The sequence below is a fragment of the Acomys minous genome (assembly GCF_964271855.1).
Source record: "Acomys minous genome assembly, chromosome: 13".
Taxonomy (NCBI): Eukaryota; Metazoa; Chordata; class Mammalia; order Rodentia; family Muridae; genus Acomys; species Acomys minous.
In genome coordinates this window covers 46,798,413-46,821,535 of record NC_140495.1, presented here as the reverse complement: position 1 = coordinate 46,821,535, position 23,123 = coordinate 46,798,413, and the positions used below count along the sequence as shown (strand labels likewise).

General features: G+C 43.2%; 1 protein-coding gene across 1 annotated transcript in view; it reads right to left on the bottom strand.

Annotated features, from left to right (window-relative positions):
* UNC13C (unc-13 homolog C) overlaps nucleotides 1–23,123 on the bottom strand; it is a 435,075-nt gene that overhangs the window by 79,482 nt on the left and 332,470 nt on the right. Inside the window, exons 20-24 of the mRNA XM_084752876.1 lie at nucleotides 20,834–20,930; nucleotides 19,545–19,688; nucleotides 12,374–12,451; nucleotides 5,845–5,922; nucleotides 5,362–5,391 (exon numbers count right to left, since the gene is read on the bottom strand). Of these exons, the coding sequence (XP_084609002.1) occupies nucleotides 5,362–5,391; nucleotides 5,845–5,922; nucleotides 12,374–12,451; nucleotides 19,545–19,688; nucleotides 20,834–20,930 (427 nt within the window). The remainder of the gene's footprint in view (nucleotides 1–5,361; nucleotides 5,392–5,844; nucleotides 5,923–12,373; nucleotides 12,452–19,544; nucleotides 19,689–20,833; nucleotides 20,931–23,123) is intronic.

The window sequence follows — 23,123 nt, the reverse complement described above, 5'->3', positions numbered from 1 at the left end:
TCTAAGCAGGCACAATGGATAATTAAACTTTTTAATTTACAAAGTTTTGAAATTGCTTTAGGAGACAATTTTAGAACTGAAAGTAAGTTATAATTAATTGAATTGTCTGTTTTATTATTGAGCTGTGTAATATATGCTTTATAATTCAATTTTTTCTATAATTTATTTGGTAGTTGCTGAAAAATGATAAAACCAGGATATTGATCTTCATTAATTTATTACTAATAGCATTTTTATTTATATTCAGAAGGGACAAGACCAGTCATATGATCTGGAGACTTGGATATATGTTTAGCATCTATAAGATTATAAGTTAAAAATGTAAATACTATGAAGCGAAATGATGTATACAATATAAATGAAAAGTCTGTGTTATGTTTTTAAGAAATGATAAGGTTTTGCATATGACTGCAAAGTAGTTACCTATATGTTAGGACTATTATAATAAATACAAGGAATTGACTACCTTATAGTGTATTGTCTCCAATTCTGTCCAATCATATTACATCAGTATTCAGAGAACAAAAAGTTGGCTGGTTGAGGGTGGTCCTGAGGTAAGACAAAGATGCTCTGAGCTGCTAACATTTCCATTTGTTTAGAAAAGATTTAACCTGAGTTTATACATGTGACTGTTTGTATGCTTGTATGTGCCTGGTGCCTCTGAAGGCGAGAAGGGGGTGTTGGATCCCCTGGAACTAAGAGGCAGTTTGGAGCCACCATGTGGGTGCTGGGAACTGAAGCTGCATCCTCCGGAAGAGCAGCAACATGCCCTGTACAGTGGGTCCATCTCTCCAGCCATCCCCACACCCCAGCCATTTTTAACCCTGTTGCTTCAAGTCTACCGACCCAGAGCAGCTGTGCTCAGAGCCCCAAGGCCAGTGGCATCAGCATCAGCATCTGAAGCAAGTCCTCTGGGGCTTGAGCTCAGCAGCGTGTTCTCATACTCTCACCCTGAAGCTACGTGCATGCTGTGGTTCAGGGTTTAGTGACCTCTGCTTAGAGACCTCCTGTCTTTAAGCAGTGAGTGCCACCCTGAGTCCCTGCTCCCCTCTCTGGTCTGAGATGCTCAGTGAACTCCCTGAGTGTGTGTGGTTAATAGGTTTGGGGAAGAACTTCAGTGAGTTGAACACAGTCTGGAGCAGCCAAATGTTAACTCAGCATTAAAAGTTCAGGAATAACATGGATACACATGATTGAAACACGAGATTGAAGATGCACATTGAAATAGACAGTGGGAGCTGCAGATTCCTCGGCTCTATTCTGCACAAACACAAAACTTACTACTACAGTCAGAAAACTCAGTTATATTTGAGACCTGTCAGTAAAAATCACATTACGATGGCACCAACTAAGTCTGATTTACAGTAAGCAGCAAGGAATACTTCTAGAGTGTGGAGTACTGTCAATAATCATTAAACTGGTGAATAACCACAGGTGCCACCATTTCAAATGGTTACACCACAAGGCTGGCATCCACCGCTCACATGGCAAGTCAGAATTCTCCTAGAGCAACTGATGTAGCTTTTGGTGGAGTACCCAAACCAGTATATTGTGACTTCCTGCAAAGAAATTAAATTTTGCATAATTTAATTTTCTTGTTCATATACTTATGCAAATTAGATTGCAGATCAAAGGAACATTTTTAAGTGACTTCCAAGGGCTATAATGACATGCTAATGTTGGGAAATTAATACAAAGAAGTTGCAATAGACACACATGGAGTTATACCCAAGAATCAGACTAGCATAGGCGATAATATTTCTGTTTCAGTTAGTCCATCTATTATGGACTAACTAGACAGTCATTCATCGGTGAATGGCATTTCCACGATGCTTTTACTGTTATTGTGCACAGGGGCACCACATGACACAGGATAGTGACGGTGGAACAAATGGCTACCTTTCATCCCAAATTAGATTCTAATATGGGCTGTATATTTCAATACAGTGACTTCCAAGGCTAACTGACAACGCTTCTGCCTGGACCCCATGCAGAAGGTGAGTGTTTCCACCAATAAATAGCACAAACCCAAAATGCAAGTGTGAAACACTTCTGTGTCCAGGGAAGAGAAGTTGTCCTGCGAGGGACGAGCCGTCCTGACACTCCAAGCAGTCTCATGCAGTCATGCTTGCAAGCGGCCAGCTGCGGCCTGCGCCAGAGGCAAGAAGCCTGTTGGGGAGCCCGGCTACCAAACACATGGCATTAAAGACCACTGGGAGCAAATGAACAAGCAATCATTCGCTAATTTGACTTTTGTAGAGAGACATAACGCACTCCAGCACACAGGGGGTGAACATAACAACTCCTGAGAGAGAGGAGGAAATGGCTTGGGTGGGAGAGTGTCCCTAACACTAGCTAGGCTTCCCTAAACAGCTGCTTGGGCAGAAGAAATTGACAACCGGCATTAGTCCACTTGGGAGAAAATATTTATGATTTGAAAAGCATGATATGTGCACATGTGTGTGCTTGTATGTGTACATGCTTACTCATACCTGTGGAGGCCAGACAGCAATGCTGGGTGTCTTATTCTGTTACGCTCTGCTTTATTCCCTTGGCATAGGGTCTCTGACTGAACCTGGAGCTGGGCTGGTGGTCAGCAAAACCACAGAGCTCCTCCTGTCTCTGCCCCTTACAGCACTGGTGTTACAGGCATGTATCTGTGGATGTGATCATGCCTGGGTATTTGCATGCATTCTGGGAAATTGAAGTCAGGTCCTTATGCTTGTACAGCCAATGGTCTTACCCACTGAGCGTCCAATGGTAAAACTTTCCGAATCTTTTTAATATGCCTGTATCAAGTACTGTAATATTTCTTACATCGACAGGTGACTCCTGGTCACTCTATAATGTTATCTCTTCTTCTCTTTTCCTTTGGATTATTTTGGGGGTGGGGTAGGGTCTCACATATGCCAAGCTGGCCTTGACCTCACTCCATAGCCGAGGACAATGGCTAACTTCTTATCTCCTGCTTCCGTCTCCCTAGTTCTGAGATTACAGCCACATAGTACGTGGCCAGTGTCCACAAAAGACCTTTTGATTTCTGTAAAAACCCTAAGGGAAGGAACTTGTTGAAATTATCATCCACAGATGACCCTACTGGAAAGAATCTGCGGATCCTCTAAATAACCTTCGTCCTGAAGAAAGTCGAGCATAGGGACTCTACACTCTAACTACAACTCTAACATAATTATGTATTAATTAAGCACAACTGTGCTGGGAAGCCTGTGTGCTACACTTGGCCTTGGTTTGGGTCTTGTTTTCTTTCTAGGCATCACAAACCCCTATGCCAGTTCTGATTGGGTCAGCTTTAAGCTTTTTCTTAGAAACAGAAGCCAGATTAAAAAGGAAGGGGGAAGGGGCCTATAACTACATCAAAAGAGGGGCAAGAGAACCTTTAATTTAGGGAAGAGGAGTCAAAGATGTTTAAAGGTTGGAAACAAAAGGCGCTTGGGGCCACTGTGATTCATCTGCCAGATTAGACAATTAGAAACCGGGCCTTTGTTTTATCTGCTCACTCACTTAATTGCATTTTCCATGCATGTATAAGGCGCTCAATAAACAGGCATAGCTTGTGCTATAAAGAATTTATATATATAAGCCCAGCTTATAATGGGAACTTGTGCCTTTCAAACTGGTAACTGAACCACAGGTACAAATCACGGTTGACTGGTAAACAAGTCTCCCCGTTAGGTGCTTAGCTAGCGGGTGGCTGGTCCAAGTGGTTGTTTCCTTTAACCACTTTAAAGCTAGCGTGCCTTTCGTCTGTCAGTTCTGATCTGTCTATTTATTACTCAGCTCAGCAAATATTATGTACTTTGGAGCTCAAACACAGGCCAGTAGAGAAATAGTTGGAGTGGAGGGGGAAGTCTCTAGAAATAGATCACTTAATACATAATTTCATTCTTAAGTGATTCCTCATATTTAAATCTCACTGACTTCTGGACATGAGATTTCCCGTAAGAAATGAGTGATTTCCTCATTACTTCCAAAAATATTAAATAGACCTCAATGACTAAATATGAAGCATTGGGACAATTAGAAAGGGGGCCCTTGTGTGATGATCTCCAATTGCCATGCCTGTCGAGCTCAACAGAAGAAGCCAACAAGAGTGATGCCCACAGACCCTGGAGCAAACATTAATTGTGCACGCTGCAGGGAGCAAGACCTCATGTCACACAAGCTGCACGAGACTACCGGCACAGCACGGCTCCGAAGGAAGCTGTGTTAAAAACCCAAACCAAAATGTTTTGTAGCATCACACGTGAATTCTAGCACTTTTCCTTTCTAGGAGGCTGAACAGCAGCTTAATTTTTTATATTGATGGGGGAGAGGGCAGCCAAATGTCTCCTTAGGTTTAAAGACTCATCTCGTGTGAGGACTCTGCAACATCAGACATTGAGAAACCTAGCTTTCTTCATGGGCCCAGCTTACTATAAAGGAAGGTCGATGTAAATGAATTAGAAACACTGTGATCATAGCTCCATTGTGTCTGTTTACTCTTTTAAGTAACCCTTACCCTCACCCTAACCCTAACCCTTTGCACATATATAGCAGATGGCAGCTTGGTCTTCATGTGGGTCCCCCAGCAACTGGCACAGGGTCCTCTCTGACTCTGATGCGTGCCTTTAGATTCCACTGGGCTGCCTTGTTCGGCCTCAGTGGGAGAGGATGCTCCTAGTCCCGCAGTGACTTAATGAGCCAAGGTGGGTTGGTACCCATGGGGGACCTCTTCCTTCTCTGAGAAGGAGAAGGAAGAATGGGCAGTGGGATATGTTGGAGGGGATTCTGGAAGGAGATGAGGTTATAATTGGGATGTAAAATGAAATAATAAATTAATGGAGAAAAAATAAAAATATTTACTTTTTGTGTAGGAGTGTTTGTCTGCGTGGGAGTTCCATGTATATGCAGTGCCTGAGAAGGCCAGAAGAGGGCATCAGATCCCCCAGAACTGGACTTACAGATGTTTGTCAGCTGATAATGTAGGTGCTGGGAATCAAACCTGGGTCCTTTGGAAGAGGAGCCAGCGCTGTTAACTGCTGAGCCATCTCTCTGGCCCCACGGGTTGTTTTACTCTTGACTGTCTTGGTGGTGTGCGGGATGAGATGGGGGAAAGACCAACTGTTCCATGACTCTCGCCTTCAGTGCCTTCCCTGTTCCTCAATCCCCAAACACTCACATCAGTTTGTAAGAAATGACAAGACCTTGGACAGCATGGAGGGGCGGGTGCGAGCTAATGTTTTGCTTTCTGCCTCACCCCAACAAGCATGAGAGAGAAAGAGCACGCGGTGCCGTGCAATGGTCTTCAAAGGGAAGGTGAGAAGGACAGCCAGGAGGAAAGCGGGTAACGCTGCCATCACAAACCTCGTAGGAGAATCTCTCTCCTTCCTTCTTCTGTTGTCGGAATTGCAAGGCACGGATGTTGAACAGAGACACGACACATTACGGACACAACACATAGCACATTTGACACGGTTTTCACGGTGTGAGAAAAAACGACTATCGCCACAATATGGATTCTAAAGCAAGCGCCGACTTTAAGATGACAGTATACAACAGTGTAAAATGTAACCTCTGTCCTACCATTGATCATTAGCATATATGCATACACTCGAGTTGTCCGACAGGATGGCTGGCTCTTTCCCTGCTCCTGAGTATACGTCCATTTACTAAAATATTGCCCTAGTGATTACAATCATTCTTTATGGGATTTCAGAGATTAGAAATACTTTCTGTTCATTGGTAGAACCCATATCAAAAAGGAAGACACCTTTCGTAGCAAAGCAAAACCCTACTCACGCCAACTCAAGAGGCACTTCGTAAACACGGGAGTGGACGCGCACTCACCTCTTTCCCACCCATGGATTCGAACATTTTTTCCAGCTGGACTCGCAGTTGTTGGATGTTGTTCATCAAGATGCAGGGCTGGCAGGAAGAAAGGAGAGGCAAATGTGAGCATGTGACCTCCGCAGGGATTTAACTTAGTGCACAGCTGTCACCTGTGGCCTATGAGACACACCAAATGGAATCATTCTGCTACTGTGAATGACGGCTTTTAACAGCTGGGATTGGAAAGGAAATCCTTATTTTGGGGAATAGTATTTAACACAAATGCACACAATAGCATATGGAGACTGGGCACCAGCACTCTTTTTCCTTCATATTTTGGTATTTTCTTCTTTTTAAAAAAATTTTATTTGGTATTTTCAACATAGGAATTAGCCACGTTTTATTTATTTTATTTTTTTAATGCAATGTTCCCCGTGTTCCAGACTGGTCTTAGACTCAGTAGATGGCTGAGGATAACCTGGAACTCCTGATTCTCCTGCCTCTACTTCTAGGATGATGGGATGGCAAGGGTACACTACCAGGCCTGGTTTCTGCAGTGCTGGGACGTCATATAGCCTTTGAAAGAGGCACTGCAATGGAGCTGTATCCCCAACCTACCACATTTTATTGTAAGATTTTTTTTTGAGAAAATCAATTGATTTCATTCTCTAGTAATTTTACTGCTTTAAAACCAAAAGAGCGTATGCATTTCTCCCTTTTTTTTTCCCCTCTGTGGGTTTTTCTGTGTAGCCTTAACTGTCCTGGACTTTCTTTGTAGACCAGGCTGACCTTGAATTCACAAAGATCCGCCTGCTTCTGCCTCCCTAAATGCTAGGATTACAGGCGTGGGCCACCTTGCCAGCCTGCGTTTCCTTTTTAAATACAGGAAAAAAAACTTACAAAAAAATTAAAACACCTTTAATGAAGTCTCAGTTTACCAATAAATCCAGAAAGCTACTGACTCAAGTCCCTTCATTATCTGGCTCTATACCAAGTGTGTTTCTCCTCTCATTTTCCTCTTTGCTTATTTGGTCTCCTCCCCCATGCCCTCCCCCCCCCCCCCACACACACCATCATTTAGGTTAGAATTTTCCTTCCTGGGTTTCAACTTTTCTATCACCTGCTTTACATTTGTTTTATAAAGACTTTATATTAATTTTTAAAAAAACTGTCAGTAGCTAAATGCAAACACAGTAGAAGCTGCCAAGGCTTTGGGTGGACTGCACACTGCGCTTGCATAGAGCAGATACTTAAGATTTAAATGTTTCCAGAGAGGTAGAAAAGGGCAATGGGTATATAACACTTCATGACAAGACTAGGTATCAATTTGGAATTAATTTCTAATCGGAAAATGTACTTTGGCATAGTTGCAAAATCATTGGATGATGGCTTCACATTGATTCTGAAGCCTGAGTGGCTCCCAGCTGGAGATGACAAAGACAGGAAATGGACGTATCTTCCAAGTGGCTGGGAAGTGAGCCAGCAACGAACAGAAGGTCAGACGAAGGACTCATGGGACACCAAAGAGGTGTTAGCTCTCATCAGTGGAAAGATTTTATTATTGCCTTAACCACATCACGGACCTTTAAGAGACTTTTGTACTTGGCTATTAAAGTGACCACAATCTAAGTTTGATTTATGGCAACAATTTCAAACCTTTATTCTGTTCTCTGGATTCCGGCCACTTAAATATTTTATTTCTTTTTTAAACACAGATAACTGAGATTTATCCTCCAGAGTTTCTGATTGCTGAACTGGATGCTCCAGGCACAACTCTGATGCACGCCACCTCCCCAAACCACAAGCAGCACTCCTCTATCCAGGCACACCCTTGCTACAGATGTATTAGGAGCTTTGGGTTTTCAGGGGGATTCGAAGCTTTTGTGATCCGCAAATGAAACTGATCAACATTTTCATCTGGAGAAGGTAGAAAGGCAGAGATGGGAGATGCCTTGGAGTCAGAAAAGCCTACCAGAAAGGTTAAAGCCAACATCGGCCCCTGCCCAGTACACGGCGTGGGCGGACAGCTTCAGCACCCTCTTCCCGTGGGCCCAAGTATGAGCTTTATTTCAGGTTAGCATTTAGGCCTGTTTTTCTCAGCACACAGAACATGACTGGTGTACCAATTCTTTATATAAAAGCCATGCACTTGACATGTCCCAACCCGTGGGAAAAATCAAATCAGGGTTCACCTGAAAGAGGGAGTGGGGATTGAAAGTAGGATACAGAGACTCGCGATATAATGAATCAAGTCAGGACATTTCTGACCAAGATTCACTTTAATGTCCTACTAGTAAGAATATATAGAGAGCAAGGTCAATAGGATCTACTCTAATCTCACTCACCCCAGCCCCCGGGCAAGAATGCAATAGCCTAAATCGCTCCCTGTGGAACTTCCTAGTTCTCTGACTAGTTCCCTGTAAGAACTTCCTTGATCCTCTGGGTGGTTCCAAGTTGGGACTTCCCTACTTCTCTCAAAGGTAAATAGTCCAAGGATAGCCTGGAACACAAGACCTCGTTAGGCAAAGGCCAGCAACTCGAAGGTCGCAGCACGCAGCCTAAGCACAGGATGTCTGACATGGCAGAATTTGGCATGGCTTCCCACATAAACCAACTCAAATATAATCATTTCTGATTTTAAAACAGCTAGGAAGAATAAGATGGACATAGGGAGTTAGGCTAAGTTGGCCCAGTGGCTGCTCACACACAGAAGAGTGTGGAGAAGAAAGATAAAGCTGAGTTTTCCAGATAATGTAGAGTTGGGTTTTCTAGATAAATATAAAGATTTTCTCCTTTATTAAGCTTTTCCTGACCTTGAAATGCCCCAAGGCCACTACTATTACATTGGCTTACCAAATCATTAATAAGAACTTGATTACTATTCAATTATGCCTCTAATCTAAGCACAAAACAACTTGCTTCTAACAGTGCTGTAGTTAGTGAGTAAGAGTAAGTAAACAGATATATTAATAAATCCATCCAGGTGCGGCATATACCTAGAATCCAGAACCGGGGAGGCTGAGGCAGGAAGTCTCAAAGTTGGAGGTCAGCATGGGCTATGTAGCTTGTCTTTAAAAATTTGGGGAAAAAAAAAGTCTTCAGTAAAAGGAACATTATCCTAATCTAATTCTATTGCTTACTGAGGAGTTTATAGAGGATGAAAGAATATACTTGGATACAGCTGTAACTCTGAAGGTGGACATTTTGATTTTTCCTTATCAATTATCATATATATTTTGCTTTATCGTAACTGAGAACAGTTGTAAACCTAAAGTATGATGAACACTGAAGGTTTATTCAAATCAAAGACATTTCTATATAGCTAACTATTTGAGTTAAAAAAAAAGATAAAGCGTTTAAAATAAATAAATCTTGATTTAGAAAAGGATGCTCTGCCTTTAGTTGGGATGGGGGAAAAGGCTTAAAATTGGTTTGACCCACCTCTGATTTAAATTGTCACGGTATATGGGGCCAAATAGTGCACGGCAGCAATCCTAGCACTCAGGGAGTGAAGACACATGGATCAGAAGTTCAAGGTCAGCCTGAACTACAAGGGACTTGTCTCAAAAACAATAAATTAGTGTGTCACACCACAAAAAATTTTCCTCAGGTAGACATTTTAACTGTGGACTTCAATTCTGACTTCTGACACATAGAATGTTATGGTCATGCTTTTTTTGAAAATTTTATTCATTTATTTTCTCCCCCCCCCTCTCTCTCTCACTGTGTGTGTGTGTGTGTAGTTATATAGGACTCAAAAGACAACTCCCAGGAGCCAGTCTTTTCCTTTTAAGATGTAACCCATGTCATCAGGCTTTTATGGCAAGTGACTTTACCTATTGAACCATCTTACAAACCCTCATGGTTATACTTGAAATGTCTCTCCCCATCTACAGACAACTATGAACAGATGACTTTCTTTCTTTCTTTCTTCCTTCCTTCCTTCCTTCCTTTCTTTCTTTCTTTTTCTTCCTTTTTAGTTTTTCAAGACAGGGTTTCTCTGTGTAGCCTTTGCTGTCCTAGACTCGCTGTGTAGACAAGGCAGGCCTTGAACTCATATCGATCTGCCTGCCTCTGCCTCCTGAGTGCTGGAATTAAAGGTATATGACACCACACCTGACTGAACAGATGAATTTCAATGGTTTTAATTCTCTCTCTCTCTCTCTCTCTCTCTCTCTCTCTCTCTCTCTCTCTCTCTCTCTCTCTCTCTCTCTCTGAGACAGGGTCTCACTCTGTAGCTCTGTTTATCCTGCAACTCGCTCTGTAGACCACACCTGCCTTGAACTCATGGAGATCGGCCTGCCTTTGCCTCCTGAGTGCTGGTTTTAAAGGTATATGTACCCCAATGCCTGGCTTATCATTTTGATTCTTAAAGGAGATTTGTAGTATGTGTTCATGAAAAGGCACAAACAAAAGAGCTTCTGTTTGCGACCACTGAAGGCAAAGGCGTGCATTCAATTATGATACTTTGTTGAAATTTAAATGATTTTAAACTTGAACAATAGAATCCAAAGGTAGCCAGGAGGCTGCTGGCTAGGATGAAACCAAGGAAAGGCATACATGCTGAGCTACTGCATTTCCATGGGCTTTTAATTAACTATAAATTTTTATTTTGGGGGCTAGTGAGATGGCTTAGTGGTTAAGTGTATTGCTCCTGCAAAGGACCTGAGTTCAGTTCCCAGCACCCACATTAGGGGCTCATAACTGCCTGTGACTTCAGCTCCAGGGGGATTGATGCCCTCTTGTGGTCTCCTTGGGCATTACATTCACATTTACAGACACCCCTCCCACACCCACACCCACACCCACCCACACACACACACACATGCACACACACATGCGCGCACACACACATGCACATTAAAAATTTGATTTTGGGGGCTGGAGAGATGGCTCAGAAGTTAAGAGCATTGGTTGCTCTTCTAGAGACCCTGGCTTCTATTCACACACCCACATGGCAGCTCAAAAGTGTCTGTAACTCCAGATCCAGGCGATCTGACACCCTCTCACAGACATATATGCAGACAAAATCCCTAATGCACATAAAATAAAAAATAAATAAATTGCTTAAAAAACCGAATGTGAAGAATACAGTCCCTATATGAAAAACAAAATAATGCAATAAATATTGATTTATAATTATCTGGGTCTTCTTTTATGATTTAGAATTCAGAATATTAATATGTGAAGTGGAAAGCTACCTGGACTTTAAGGGGCTGACAGAAATCAGTTATTTCGCAGCTAACTTTCCAAATACCCATCTTGCCATCTTAATAAAAATGACGCACTTGCTGAAATGGCAAGACACTCTTCTGATTTGCAGAATAACACTGGAGGCATGTATCAGCTTTAACCTTTAAATCAAAGTGTATGCTCCCAACACGTAAATAGTCTCCCTGTTAGATGGCTGGAGTCAAAGGTGGCTGGAAATCAGTGCTGAGATTGTCTGAAAGTTGTAATCAAATTTCGGGGCAGAATATTAATGGACAGGAAAGAAGCATCAGGACTGAGCTGTTATCTGAGGGTGAGCTGGGTCGCTGCTGCCAGGCTCACGGTTCTCCTTCAGCCTTGCAGACTAGTGTGGCGGCCTGGCTTTCACTTCCGCTTTTACTTTTGGAGGGGAGAGGGAAAACTTGCTCTTAAAAACTGTGTGTGTGTGTGTGTGTGTGTGTGTGTGTGTATGTGTGTGTGTCTATGTGTCTGTTGTGTGTGTGCATGTGTATGTGTCTGTATGTGTGTGCATGTGTATGTGTCTGTATGTGTGTGCATATGTGTGTCTGTGTGTGCACATGTGTGTGTCTGTGTGTGCGTGTGTGCATGTGTGTGTGTCTGTGTGTGCATGTGTGTGTATGCACATGTGTGTGCACAAGTGTGTGTGCATGTGTGTGTGTGCATGTGTCTCTGTGTGTGTGTGTGCGTGCATGCATGTGTTTCAGTGTCACTCTGTTTAAATAGTCTCACAATGTTGGCTGCCCATTTCTCTTAGTTGTAAGGACAGAACTCTGAGCACTCTTCATCATGCAATCATGCTGATTGTGCGATCTCAAACAGCTCCAGCTCATCTTTATGCCTTTTGCTGAGTAAGTTGTACACTGCTTTGGATTTTATAAATTTTTTCCTCGATCATCACAAAACAGGCAGATATGGTAACTCATTGCCCTGGGTGTGCACTGTCCTTCTCAGTTGATTTGAAACCCAAAGGTCTAAGTCATACTTGTTTCCAGGCTGTTACCAATACTCACAGTTCTTAACTACCTAGTTCTCAGCTCCAGGGATTTATGAGTTTATGTATTTCCAATGGTTTATCATCTCATTTCTCATTAATTGGGCAACCACTGGCCACTTTCTCCCTTCTGTCCAATCCTGACAGGAAATGTCCTCATGATGGCTGGAGAGGTTGGCAGATGCCCTGAGATCCCCAGCTCTTGTCACCCCTCTATGGAACAGACACTGACGACATTTCTTACTTACTTGGTGTTAGATAGCACAAGTCTCCATTTCAGGACACTCACAAGTGGGGGTGAGGGTAGGGCGGGGTCCTGCTTACCACTGTCTCCTTATCACAGTAGGAGCTGAAGTCACTGGATACAATCGCAGCATACTGGACCAGAACCTTGTTGATGGTCTGAGAGAGAAAATATCACACAGTGCACTTCAGTTAAGCGAGTTACGTGTGGCACCTCACAGAAACACTACCCAGGCTAAGTCAGGCAAACATAACCCTTTAGTGAAAGAGAACCTTAGGTGGGCTCGATCCATACCCATGTCCAAAGAGGAATCGCAAATCATTGCATGCATGTGACAGTTTGTCAGAGTCTGAATAGCATTTCAAATACAGCTCAGTTCTATCAGAACACAATCTACTCTACCGTTGCTTAGGAGATACACAGGCTGTCCTGTGGCAACCTCCTCCCAGCTTAGGGACTTAATCTGTTATGATATCGGCCACGTCCCCACTTTTCTCACTGGATGCTGCGGGCTTGGTGTTCTCCCTTAGGGTTTCTGGCTTCTAACTCCCTTTTGTCATCTCATCGCCATCACATTAAAGTTATCTGCAATGGCCGTTTTCTTAGCTTTCTCCACCATTTCACTCTGGGTCATTTCTAAGAGAGGGCGGGCGTCCTCATAACACCACTCAGCAGTGATTCCTTCTGTAACAGGGCTCACCCTGCATACTATCACAAGCTACTGTCAAAGTGTGGAAACCCAACTTCTGGCTAGTCCACTCTTGCCTCAGTACACTTGCCTGCTTGCTGTTATTCAGCAATGCTCTGTTTATCTACTGTTATTTAATAACCCATCATTTGCTAAAAATCTTGCCCACTCACTTCTGTTTCTACCAAAATTTGATATTTTCTTCCTTTCTCTAAAACTTCTTGGGAGCCTCTGTATGATCTCTTCTTCTACTAATTATGGAGAAGATAGAAAAATGAACCAACTGTGTTAATTAAGCATATTATACTTGTGTGGAATTATACTGAAGAGTTTGCATTTCTTAGCTTTTCACAGTTGTGTAGAAACAACATGTCAACTGTGGTATCCACCTTCTTAGAAAAGATAAAACAACGGCAATGATTGAAACATGTCATTTGTTTATAGGAAAGTCAAAGATCCAAACCATCTCTTTTTAAAATATATTTCTTTGGGCTAGAGAGATGACTCAGAAGGTACAAGCGTGCACTGGTCTACAGGACCCAAGTTCCATTCTGAGCACTGACATCAGACTACTCCAAAACACCCACACCTCTAGTTCTCCGGGATCTGACACCCCCTTCTGGCATCTGCAAGCACTTGCACTCACATTCGCATACACTGAGTATGACACACAGATGCACATACACCTGAAAAATATATTTAAAAATTTCCCCCAGTGGTTCACAATTCACTGGGAGAGAGATTCTGAAGACTTAAGCTAAGGGAGGAATATTTAGCCCACTGACTGAATCCACCAAATTTGACTATAAACTTGCTTTATTGACTTTTAAGTTCGCAATAAGAAGCTGGAATTACGGATAATGTGCCGGCAGGAGACTGATGCTCTGCAGAAGTGCAGGGAGCTAAGATAACGAGAGTCAGTTTAAAGAGAAATTTGGCTTCAAAAACCAGAAGATCTCATTAAGCAGTAGATCAATAAATCCCGGGAAACAGACGGCTGATCAGGCAGAAGTCCCTTCCGAGTGAAGCTGTTCATGTTTCCCTCTGGATGCCACGCTGAGCGACTGTGGGATTTCCTGGGAGTGTTCGCTCATCTGTGCCCGTGCAGTTTCTTAATGACAGTGCAGACTGTAGCAATTATCTTGTCCCGTCCCCTAAGCACCGCCCTCTCCCCCTCCCCCAACACACACATACTCCATAGCCCTCATGTTCCAGCTTGCTGTATCTCAGATATGACACACTGAATGTGGTGGGGATAGGGCTGGTGGGGGGGGGTGTAGATAGAAAAACACAGTTCAGTGTCATTTAGAAGTCCCGATGGCTGCTAGGTGACTTGTCCAGTAGCCCACTTTAACTTGTTTTTCTGGAGAAGAAAGAATGATCCATATGGTCGTCTATAGTTGCTCTCACTGAACCTCCCATGGTGTGCTGCTCAGATCTACTGCAGAGAAACACACCACCTGTATCTCCCTGATTCTAACGCTCACTAGCCTACCAATGCTAACAGTCAAAAGACAGGCTAGGCTGTGACGAGGAAAAGCATGGGTCACATCAGGTGTGGCTAGAGACCGTATACCCATGGGGCTGTAGCGATCCGCTATAGAGGCCCTGCCTAGGGAGTCTGGGCTACTGCACCAGTAAACTTTAACGAAAATCTTCAATGCACATTTAAAGGTGAACTCCCATTTCACTCTAATTTATTCACCAAAGTAAGCCAAAGCTGGCCATTATTTCTTTACTCCAAATTAGCAGTTGCTTGGGGCATGCCTCCTAAATCATCGCTTCTCTAGTGTGGCTCTGGGCACTGTCACCGGGCATTGCCTGCAAACGTGGAAATGCAAATTCACAGATGCTGCCTCAGCTCTGTTGCAATCGGCACCTCTGGGGCCACCCTCAGCAGCCTCTGTTTTCAACGAACCACTTCCAGCGGAGGAATAAGTTGCCTGCCAACCTTCAGAGGAGCAGGTGGCAGGGTGGAGGTCACCACGCAGAGAGGAGCTGCTTGGGGAAGGGGCGCTAGGCAAGCCTCATACAGAGGTTCTACCTCGAAAGCATTCTGGGCTACAGAATCAGTGACAGCAAATGGATAGGGAGGAATGGGGAGGGGAGGGACGGAGGGAAAGCATACTCATGGGACAGCCTCTGGTAAATGTCTGCATCTTATTTCATAATCAAATAGAGTTTATATGAAGGAGTAGTCACAGATGGTGAGGGTTCTTCAGTGACACAGAAGGACAGCCACTAGAAGAGCTTCAGACTTGAAAAACACGGAGTGCTAATGGCAGTGGCAGTGAAGTGAGAATCGGTGACATTTAAAGGACCAAACAAGATGATTACAATGTCCTCTGGCCTCATGGCATGCTGCCACTTCTGGGATTCGAAGGGGCCAGCCACCAACTTCCAGCAAATTGCTATGATTTCCTGAGTTAATATCAGGTCAATATACCTGGGAGGCCAATCTATTGCATTACTCTTAGGATCTGTAAGTTGGAAATTCTTGTTCAGAGGCTATCTTTATTCACAGAGTGTGTGAGTGTGTGAGTGTGTGAGTGTGTGTGTGTGTGTGTGTGTGTGTGTGTGTGTGTGTGTAAGCCAAAGGCTGACATTGGGAACTTTCCTCAGTTGCTCCCCTCCACTGGGTTGACAGGCCACGCTGAACCGGTGAATCCCCCTGTCTCAGCAGGCCAGCACTAGGATCACAGGTGCTGACTTTCAACATCTGTGTTGGGAACCATAACTCAGGTCCCCATGCTTGCTAGCCTCTCCAAGCCTCTTAATCATGTTTCCAGTGCTGACTAACTCTCTGAGGAGAGGAAGTGTTGCCTAACTCTCCTACCAGTTCAGCCTCAGCAGCAGGGACTCCAGGTCACTGCCTCCTCCACCTATGTCAATACATCCTGCATAAGGTAAATCTCCCATTTATTCTGCCACAGATGCCTACGCGTGGCCTTAAGAGTAGAAATAGCTGATGAGAATCTATTCCCCAACTCAACAATGGGTTTCAGATCACACTGGGAGAGAAGGAAGTATGAGCAATGGTTAGAAGTATCACTCCATGCCATATCAGTCAGCACATCACTCAAAAAATGTGGGAGGATAATAGTGTGCACCACATAAGGTTATAGAGAGATAAGTGAGGTGTTGTGAATAAAATGATTAGTATACCATTATTCTTGATGAACTGTCATCACTACTTTTTAAGTTAGCATTAGGTTTCAGAACACAAGGAAAATCTATCTATCTATCATCTATCTATCTAATCTCTCTCTCTCTCTGTCTCTCTGTCTCTGTCTCTGTCTCTCTCTCTCTCTCTCTCTCTCTCTCTCTCTCTCTCTCTCTCTGTCTCTCTCTCTCTCTCTCTGTGTGTGTGTGTGTGTGTGTGTGTGTGTGTGTGTCTCATGTTATATAACTCCAGCATCTGGCAGACATGAGCTATTTGCCACCATGTATGTATGCACACATGAGCTGTATGCCACCATGTATGTATGCACACATGAGCTGTTTGCCATCATGTATGTATGCACATATGAGGTGTGTGCCACCATATGTGTATTCACATATGAGATGTGTGCCACCATGTATGTGTGCACACATAAGTGCAGTACCCACAGAGTCTAGATTCAATGGAATTGGAGTTATAGAAGGTTGTGAGCCGCCACATGGCTGCTGGGACTTGAACCTGGGTCCTCTAAGAAGCAGCCAGTGATTTTATCCACTGAGCCATGGCTCCAACCCTCATATTCCAAGGAAAACCTGTACTCTTCCAGAGAGGTAGAGCAGTCATATTAATATCCAGTGTTGATGCATCAAGCTTACAAACTTCTCTGTACAAACCCTTGCTAACTCTGCACATCTCTGTTCACCATCCTGAAACGTCCAGATCTTTTGGAGGGGGGGGGACTGTATAAAGCTGTGCAGACACTTTAGTGAGAGGGACTCTCTTCCTGGAAGCTCATCTTAGATCGCTAAATCTTCTGAAATGTCAGTGGATGTCATCATCATTGCTTGTCAAAAGAGGTGTTTTAAATCAATGTGCTATTTCATTATAGTTTGATGGAAGGGACCAGGAAGAGTATAATCTCTAAGACTAAAGGCTGCACCTTATGTTAAAATGAAACAAAATAATTCTATTTTTTATCAACTTTTACATAAGATGCAAATTGTAGATTAAAAGGCTGTATTGGTAATGGATTTGAATAAGTTTTGTGTACTTTTATAGTCTCAGCCTTTTATTTTTTATTTCATTGAAAGACCCCATGTGAGTTACTAAGAGTTTACATGGTTTTTCAAATAATCCTCACAAAAGAGAATTTCTTTTTCAGTGCCAACTGCTAATTGCTATGTTTCCAGGACATGTTTTTCACTGTTGTTACATTATTTTCCTGTGTCAAGAATTGGACATTACTTACAGGGATGCCCAACTTTCTAGGGATTAAAAATGCTTTGTTTAATTGAATCTTACAGTTCCTCTGTGAGACATATAGAATGCTATTCCTTTTCATCTTGCTTAGACAATGTGCTTTCCTGTGCATCCTCTTTTCAAACGTCGTTTGTGGATCTCTGTCTCTTGTCACTTTCAGCGCAGGCAGGTCAGCGCTGCTGGGGGTGACGCGGGAGCTGAGGGCCCAGCACTATCTTTCTTCCCCTACAACTTGCTTCAAACACTATCATCCTAAAGATTGAGCTTTGCTCTTCTTGAGAGGCAACTATATGATGTTTAGCTATTAGTTAAGAAAGGGCTTTGATAATTTTAGGGATAGTTATACATACTTTTACCATATTAAGAAATTATACCCACTAGGAAAATCCTCTTTAGGAATGACCCAAATAAATCATTCTTAGCTAGTGTCTTAACAAGCCAGGCGGCTTCTTAGTCATTCTAATCAACAAAGACTTGAGCTTAACGCACTTCATAGCAGATAAATACTGTTATAAAACTTGGCTGACAGCTCGCCTGGAATCCTTAATGGGGTCCTAGCGGTTAGCTAGCCATTTTGACTATCTCTCAAGTCTTTTCACACTGTACAGCTAATTTCCTGCTTAGCTCTTTGTGACTCCCCAAGACCCTTGCTCTCCACTTGTTAGACCTCTCAGGCAAGAAGCCCTTGAGTCATCTAGTAGTGGATAGGTCCTCTCTGGGGTCACCTAAGCTGTCTGCTGTTCCTTGACCTAGAAGGAAGCCTCTGAGAATCATAGAGCTTATAGATGTAATTGTTACCACAGGGTGATCTGTTCTGACACAGTGACAGAAGATACTGGTTTCTAGAAGACAACTTTACTAATTAGAAGAAAATGTAAACTTTTTTTTTCTGAGAGGAATGGCCAATGATAGGGTCAGAGCTGAGCCTCCCATCCACAGAGGACCTTTACTTCACTTCTGGGAATTATGACAAATTACATTACAGACATATTATGGTTAAAAGCATTCACACACCCAGTGGGCCCATCTGTTATGAGCTAAGTGGTTTTGTCAAAACTTGACAGTTAAAAAGCAACAATCATCAGTAGCCCCAATTGTGGTAAATATCCAAATAGAATGTCTTCAATTTGTTTAGAGATGGGGCCTTAAGAAGGCAATTAGCACCAGGTGTGGTGGTGCAGCCTTTAATCCCAGCACTTGGGAGGCAGAGGCAGGTGGATCGCAGTGAGTTCAAGGCCAGCCTGGTCTACAGAGCAAGTTCAAGACAGCCAAGGCTACACAGAGAAACCCTGCCTCAAAAACAAAAACAAAAACAAAACAAACAAACAAAAAACAAAAACCAAACACAACACAAAACAAAGCAAAAGATATCTCTAAGGTAGACACGGTAATGTAATTGGCAGGTGTCCTTGTAAGATGAAAAAAACTGGATACACAGACACCAGGGAGCTCAGAGGGCAGGCCCCGTGAGGGAATGTTGGAAAGGTAGCCTTCTGCAAGCTACAGGGTCTCCGAAGAAACCAAAGACCCTCAACTATCAGTCTTGCAAACTGTGGGAAAAGGCATGCCAGCTGTTTAAGGTCCCTAGTACTCTGCGGCTGCTTATAGCAGTCCTAAGACCTTAAATGTTTCACAATGTATAGTGGGTCTTGGCATTTCCTAATTTTCTAAGAAGACATATTTTAATTGTGTTTATTTATTAAGATAATAGCTTATTTTCTTATTCATGAACCCCTGAAAGTATATGTTCTTTTGACTTCTCTGATAGCTTGGTGATTACATTTAAAACTGTCACGGTGTAAAGTTTTAACATTGTCATTACGAGGTTTTTGGAGTCATTGATTATTGTTATTCACAATAATGCCCTCAAAGCAGCAGCCAGGTGAGTACCTAAGGCCATCAGAGAGCTCTTCCCCAGTGAGCATCTGGCTTCACCTCATCAGAGCAGGATCAGGCCAGCGTTTCCCTCAGTCGGCCACAGAAGCTTGTAGCCACGCTCTAAAATTAAGCGGAATGCAACTACCCTGTTTTGAAAACCTAGAACAGGAGCTGCATCCAAAAACGGCACCAAATCCCAACCCTCGGGCACAGCTGAGATACTCGGTTGGCTCCTTCCAGAGAGGATGCACGCCATGCAACCTACCTTTGCAAATCTTCTCATTAAGTGAGACAAGGCTTCAGGGTTGGGGCATTCCAGCTTCTTAATGATCTCAAAGCTTTGGTTCAGCTGAGCGAAGACATCGACCACTGAGCAAGAGAAGAGGGCATGCTCCGACGTCTGCTGGAACTGAGGATGAGAAGAAAGGTAGTCTGAGCGAGGGAGGGAGGGAGGGAGGGAAGGGATCTTCACTATGTTTCTAAATGACAGATCCTCTCACACCCGGCCCCTGGGCTGGGGTTGAAGGTCACAGTGAGGAGGGGACCGCTCCCTAATGATCCGTAGCCTGTCAACTTTAGAAATAAAGTCCTAGAGCCTGCCACCCCTTTGGAACCCAACCATGAGACGGAGATGGGAGAAACAGATGGGTTTTACTGAAGCCTAAGCTTAGGGAATTGGGGTAAAAGGCTCAAAGAAAAACTCCTAGTTTCTGAAAGGGAATGTTCTCATGGGTTTAAGTTGTTATGGGTGGAAGATTCCCACACTTGGTAGAGTTGTTATTGTCCTTGTCATTGTCATCATCACCTACCGTCCTCATCATCCACAGGCATGTCCTCTGACCTCCTTGACCTGATCATCTACACTACAGAGACTTGCTCTATTGTGTCCTCAACAATCAGCTTTGGCAAGACATGGTGGTGACACCTGTATGCCCAGCACTCAAAAGGGTAAGGCAGAAGGGTCAGGAGTTCGAGACCAGCTTCGGCTAACACCACTTGGGCTACATGATATCTGCTCTCAACAGCAAATCGAAACACCTCTCCTTGGTAACACACCAATTTTAAGGAAGGAGAAAATATTGCTGCCTATCTCTAAGATGTAAAACAATACATAAGAGATAGCTATAAATTAGACAGAAAGGCTTGGTTGAGGTCCATGAAGGGACTGTACTGCCCTTTGCTAAAGCATGGATCTGTGTGTGTGTGTATATGTTATGTGCATGCATGTAGAGGTCAGAGGTCAATGTTGGGTGTTTTCCTCATCATTACTACCTTACTTTTGGAGGGCCCCGTGAAAACATAAGCTTGTATGAGCCTGGGGCTCTTGTAGAGTCAGACTTACACAACAGAGAAGAATTTGGCAGCAAAGAAATGATTGATTTCTCTTGTCTCCTCTTTATTTAATTGGATCCTCCAGCTCTTTGAAATTGTGTTAAATCTGTTTAGGTCACTGAGGAATTAAAATGAAACTAAACTAAAAATCAGCCAGGCCCACATTTCCTACTTGCTGGGAGGTGAGGAGGGTAACTGAATCCCGGCCACGTCTGGACTCACTCCATCTTTCTTGTCTCTTCCCAGTGCCCCATGGAGGAACTCCACGGACACGTCTTCATTCTCGTCGAGCCACTGCATGACAAAAGGCTCAAACCACCTGCAAAGAAACGAGCACGTGACCTCCCACAGCATCAGATGAGAGCGATTCAGGACCAGAAATCTTGCAGTTGTGTTCCTCTATAGAGTCATGGTTCATCGAATGCCTCTTACTAACCCAGTCTCTTTCTCTCTCTGTCCATTCCTATGATGTGCTTAGTACCCAACATCCACTCTGCAAGTCCCTCCTACTCAAGACTCAAAGTCCCATCCACTGTAGACCCCCTGTGCTAAGTCTCTAGATCTACCCTACCATCCCATAATTCTTTTCCATGGAGCTATGTAGACCCATCAACCTCCTGTAGGCAATCTGTTTTACCTTCATCATCTTAAATATACCCTATGAGCTACCTGCTTCGGCTTTTGTGACTAGTTTGGGGGTAAGTTTCAGCCCCCCTCCCTATTTTTTTTTTTTAACAAGGATGCCAAATAGATCTTGAGCAATTTATTGAAAAGTCCATCTTCAGACTTGGTTCTCTTGGCACACCTGTATCTGCTAATGTCCTACTCTTCTAAAACTTTATCTTTTAAGTAAGTCTTGGTAACAAATAGTGTAGTTGCCCAGCTTTTAAAGACTGTCTTCAACATTGCAGCATGGCTAAGTCTAGTCCTTGATCTCAAGGAGAAACTTTGAAATTTTGTTGATAAGCATTGTACTTCTTTAGCATATATATATATTATATATATATAGCATATATATATATATATAGCATATATATATATATATACCCCATATATATATATAATGGCTATCTTTGCATATGTGAGTGCAGAGTGGCTTGGAGCTAGAAGGCGGCCCTGGGTCTCCTGAAGCTAGAATTACAAGTAGTTTTGAGCCACCTGATGTGGGTGCTGAGAATTGAACTCAGGTCTCCTGTGAGAGCAGTGCATACTCTTAACTGCTGAGCTATGATTCCAGCCCCCTTAGTTGTTTTCACACTGTTCTTTGTTTGTTTCATTGTTTGGGGGCCTATTTTATTGGGTTAAGGTAGGTTTTAGCTGGGTGTGGGGCTGCACACCTTTAATCGTGGCCCTTAGGAGGGAGGGGGAGGCAGCCACAGTTCTGACAGAGTGAGTTCCAGGATATCCAGGGCTACACAGAGACACTGTGACTCAAAAAACCAAACCAAACCAACCCATCCAACCAAATGAGAGTTTTCTTCTTTTTTTGATGCAGTAATTGTTTTGTAACTAGCTGTACCATTTCTCTTGCCTCCTCAGTTTCAGGGACTCAGGTTTTTGTGCCTTAACTGTATACATTGTTCATGTCTTTTGCCATTTTGGGGGCACAATATACAGTTTTGTAGCCTCTCTTTATATATAGATATTCTTTGTAAACCTACCTTCATGTTATTTTTGTGCCTTTCGTGTTGCTTATAATTTATCATTAATCCAATCTGCTATGTTTTAAGTTTTATCTCAGTTCTATACTTTTTAATTCATTCTTCTGGATTCAAATTTTCTGTTAAAACTTATATTTAACATTTATGTTTTCTCTTGGGTTCTAGACATTTGGGTCCTCTGTTGAGGTAGGTCCTAAATTTTTTTTGTTTGGATGTTACATTGCTGAATAGGAAGAATTGTTTCCGCCTTTAAAAGCTTTGTGTATTTAATGTGTACAAGTGTTTTTCTATTTTGTCTGTGCATGGCATGCATTCCAGGTACCCATGGAGGTCAGGGGAGGGCATCATTTCTCCTGGATCTGGACTTACAGACGGCTGTGAACCATCTGGGAACTTAACCCATGTCCACCGCAAGAACAGCCAGTGCTCCTAACTGCTGGGCCACCTCTCCAAGCAGGTGTACAAAAACACTTGTACACATTAAATACACAAAGCTTTTCCATTGGAGAGAGCACTGAGGGAGAACACCTGCCTTTGGACAGGGCTGCGTCCTCAGTTGTTTTTCTCATGTTTGCTCTTATTTTAAGGGCAGAGCCCTCCAGATCTCACAGTGAGTCAGCCACAGAGAGCCGGGGCAGTTGACAACGCTCCTTTTCCCCACTGAGAAGTCTGGACCTTTTGTGATCGTTCGATTAGCATAGTGGGGCTGCTGAAGTCTCTACTTGTTTTAATAGACTCTTGGTGCCTCCGTGCTACTTGACGCTTTTCTTCACTAACCTTTAACATTTATGTAAATTATGCCTGGGAAATAAGTCAGATCCCTGGGGCCCATGTAAATGCTGAGTGGGCAG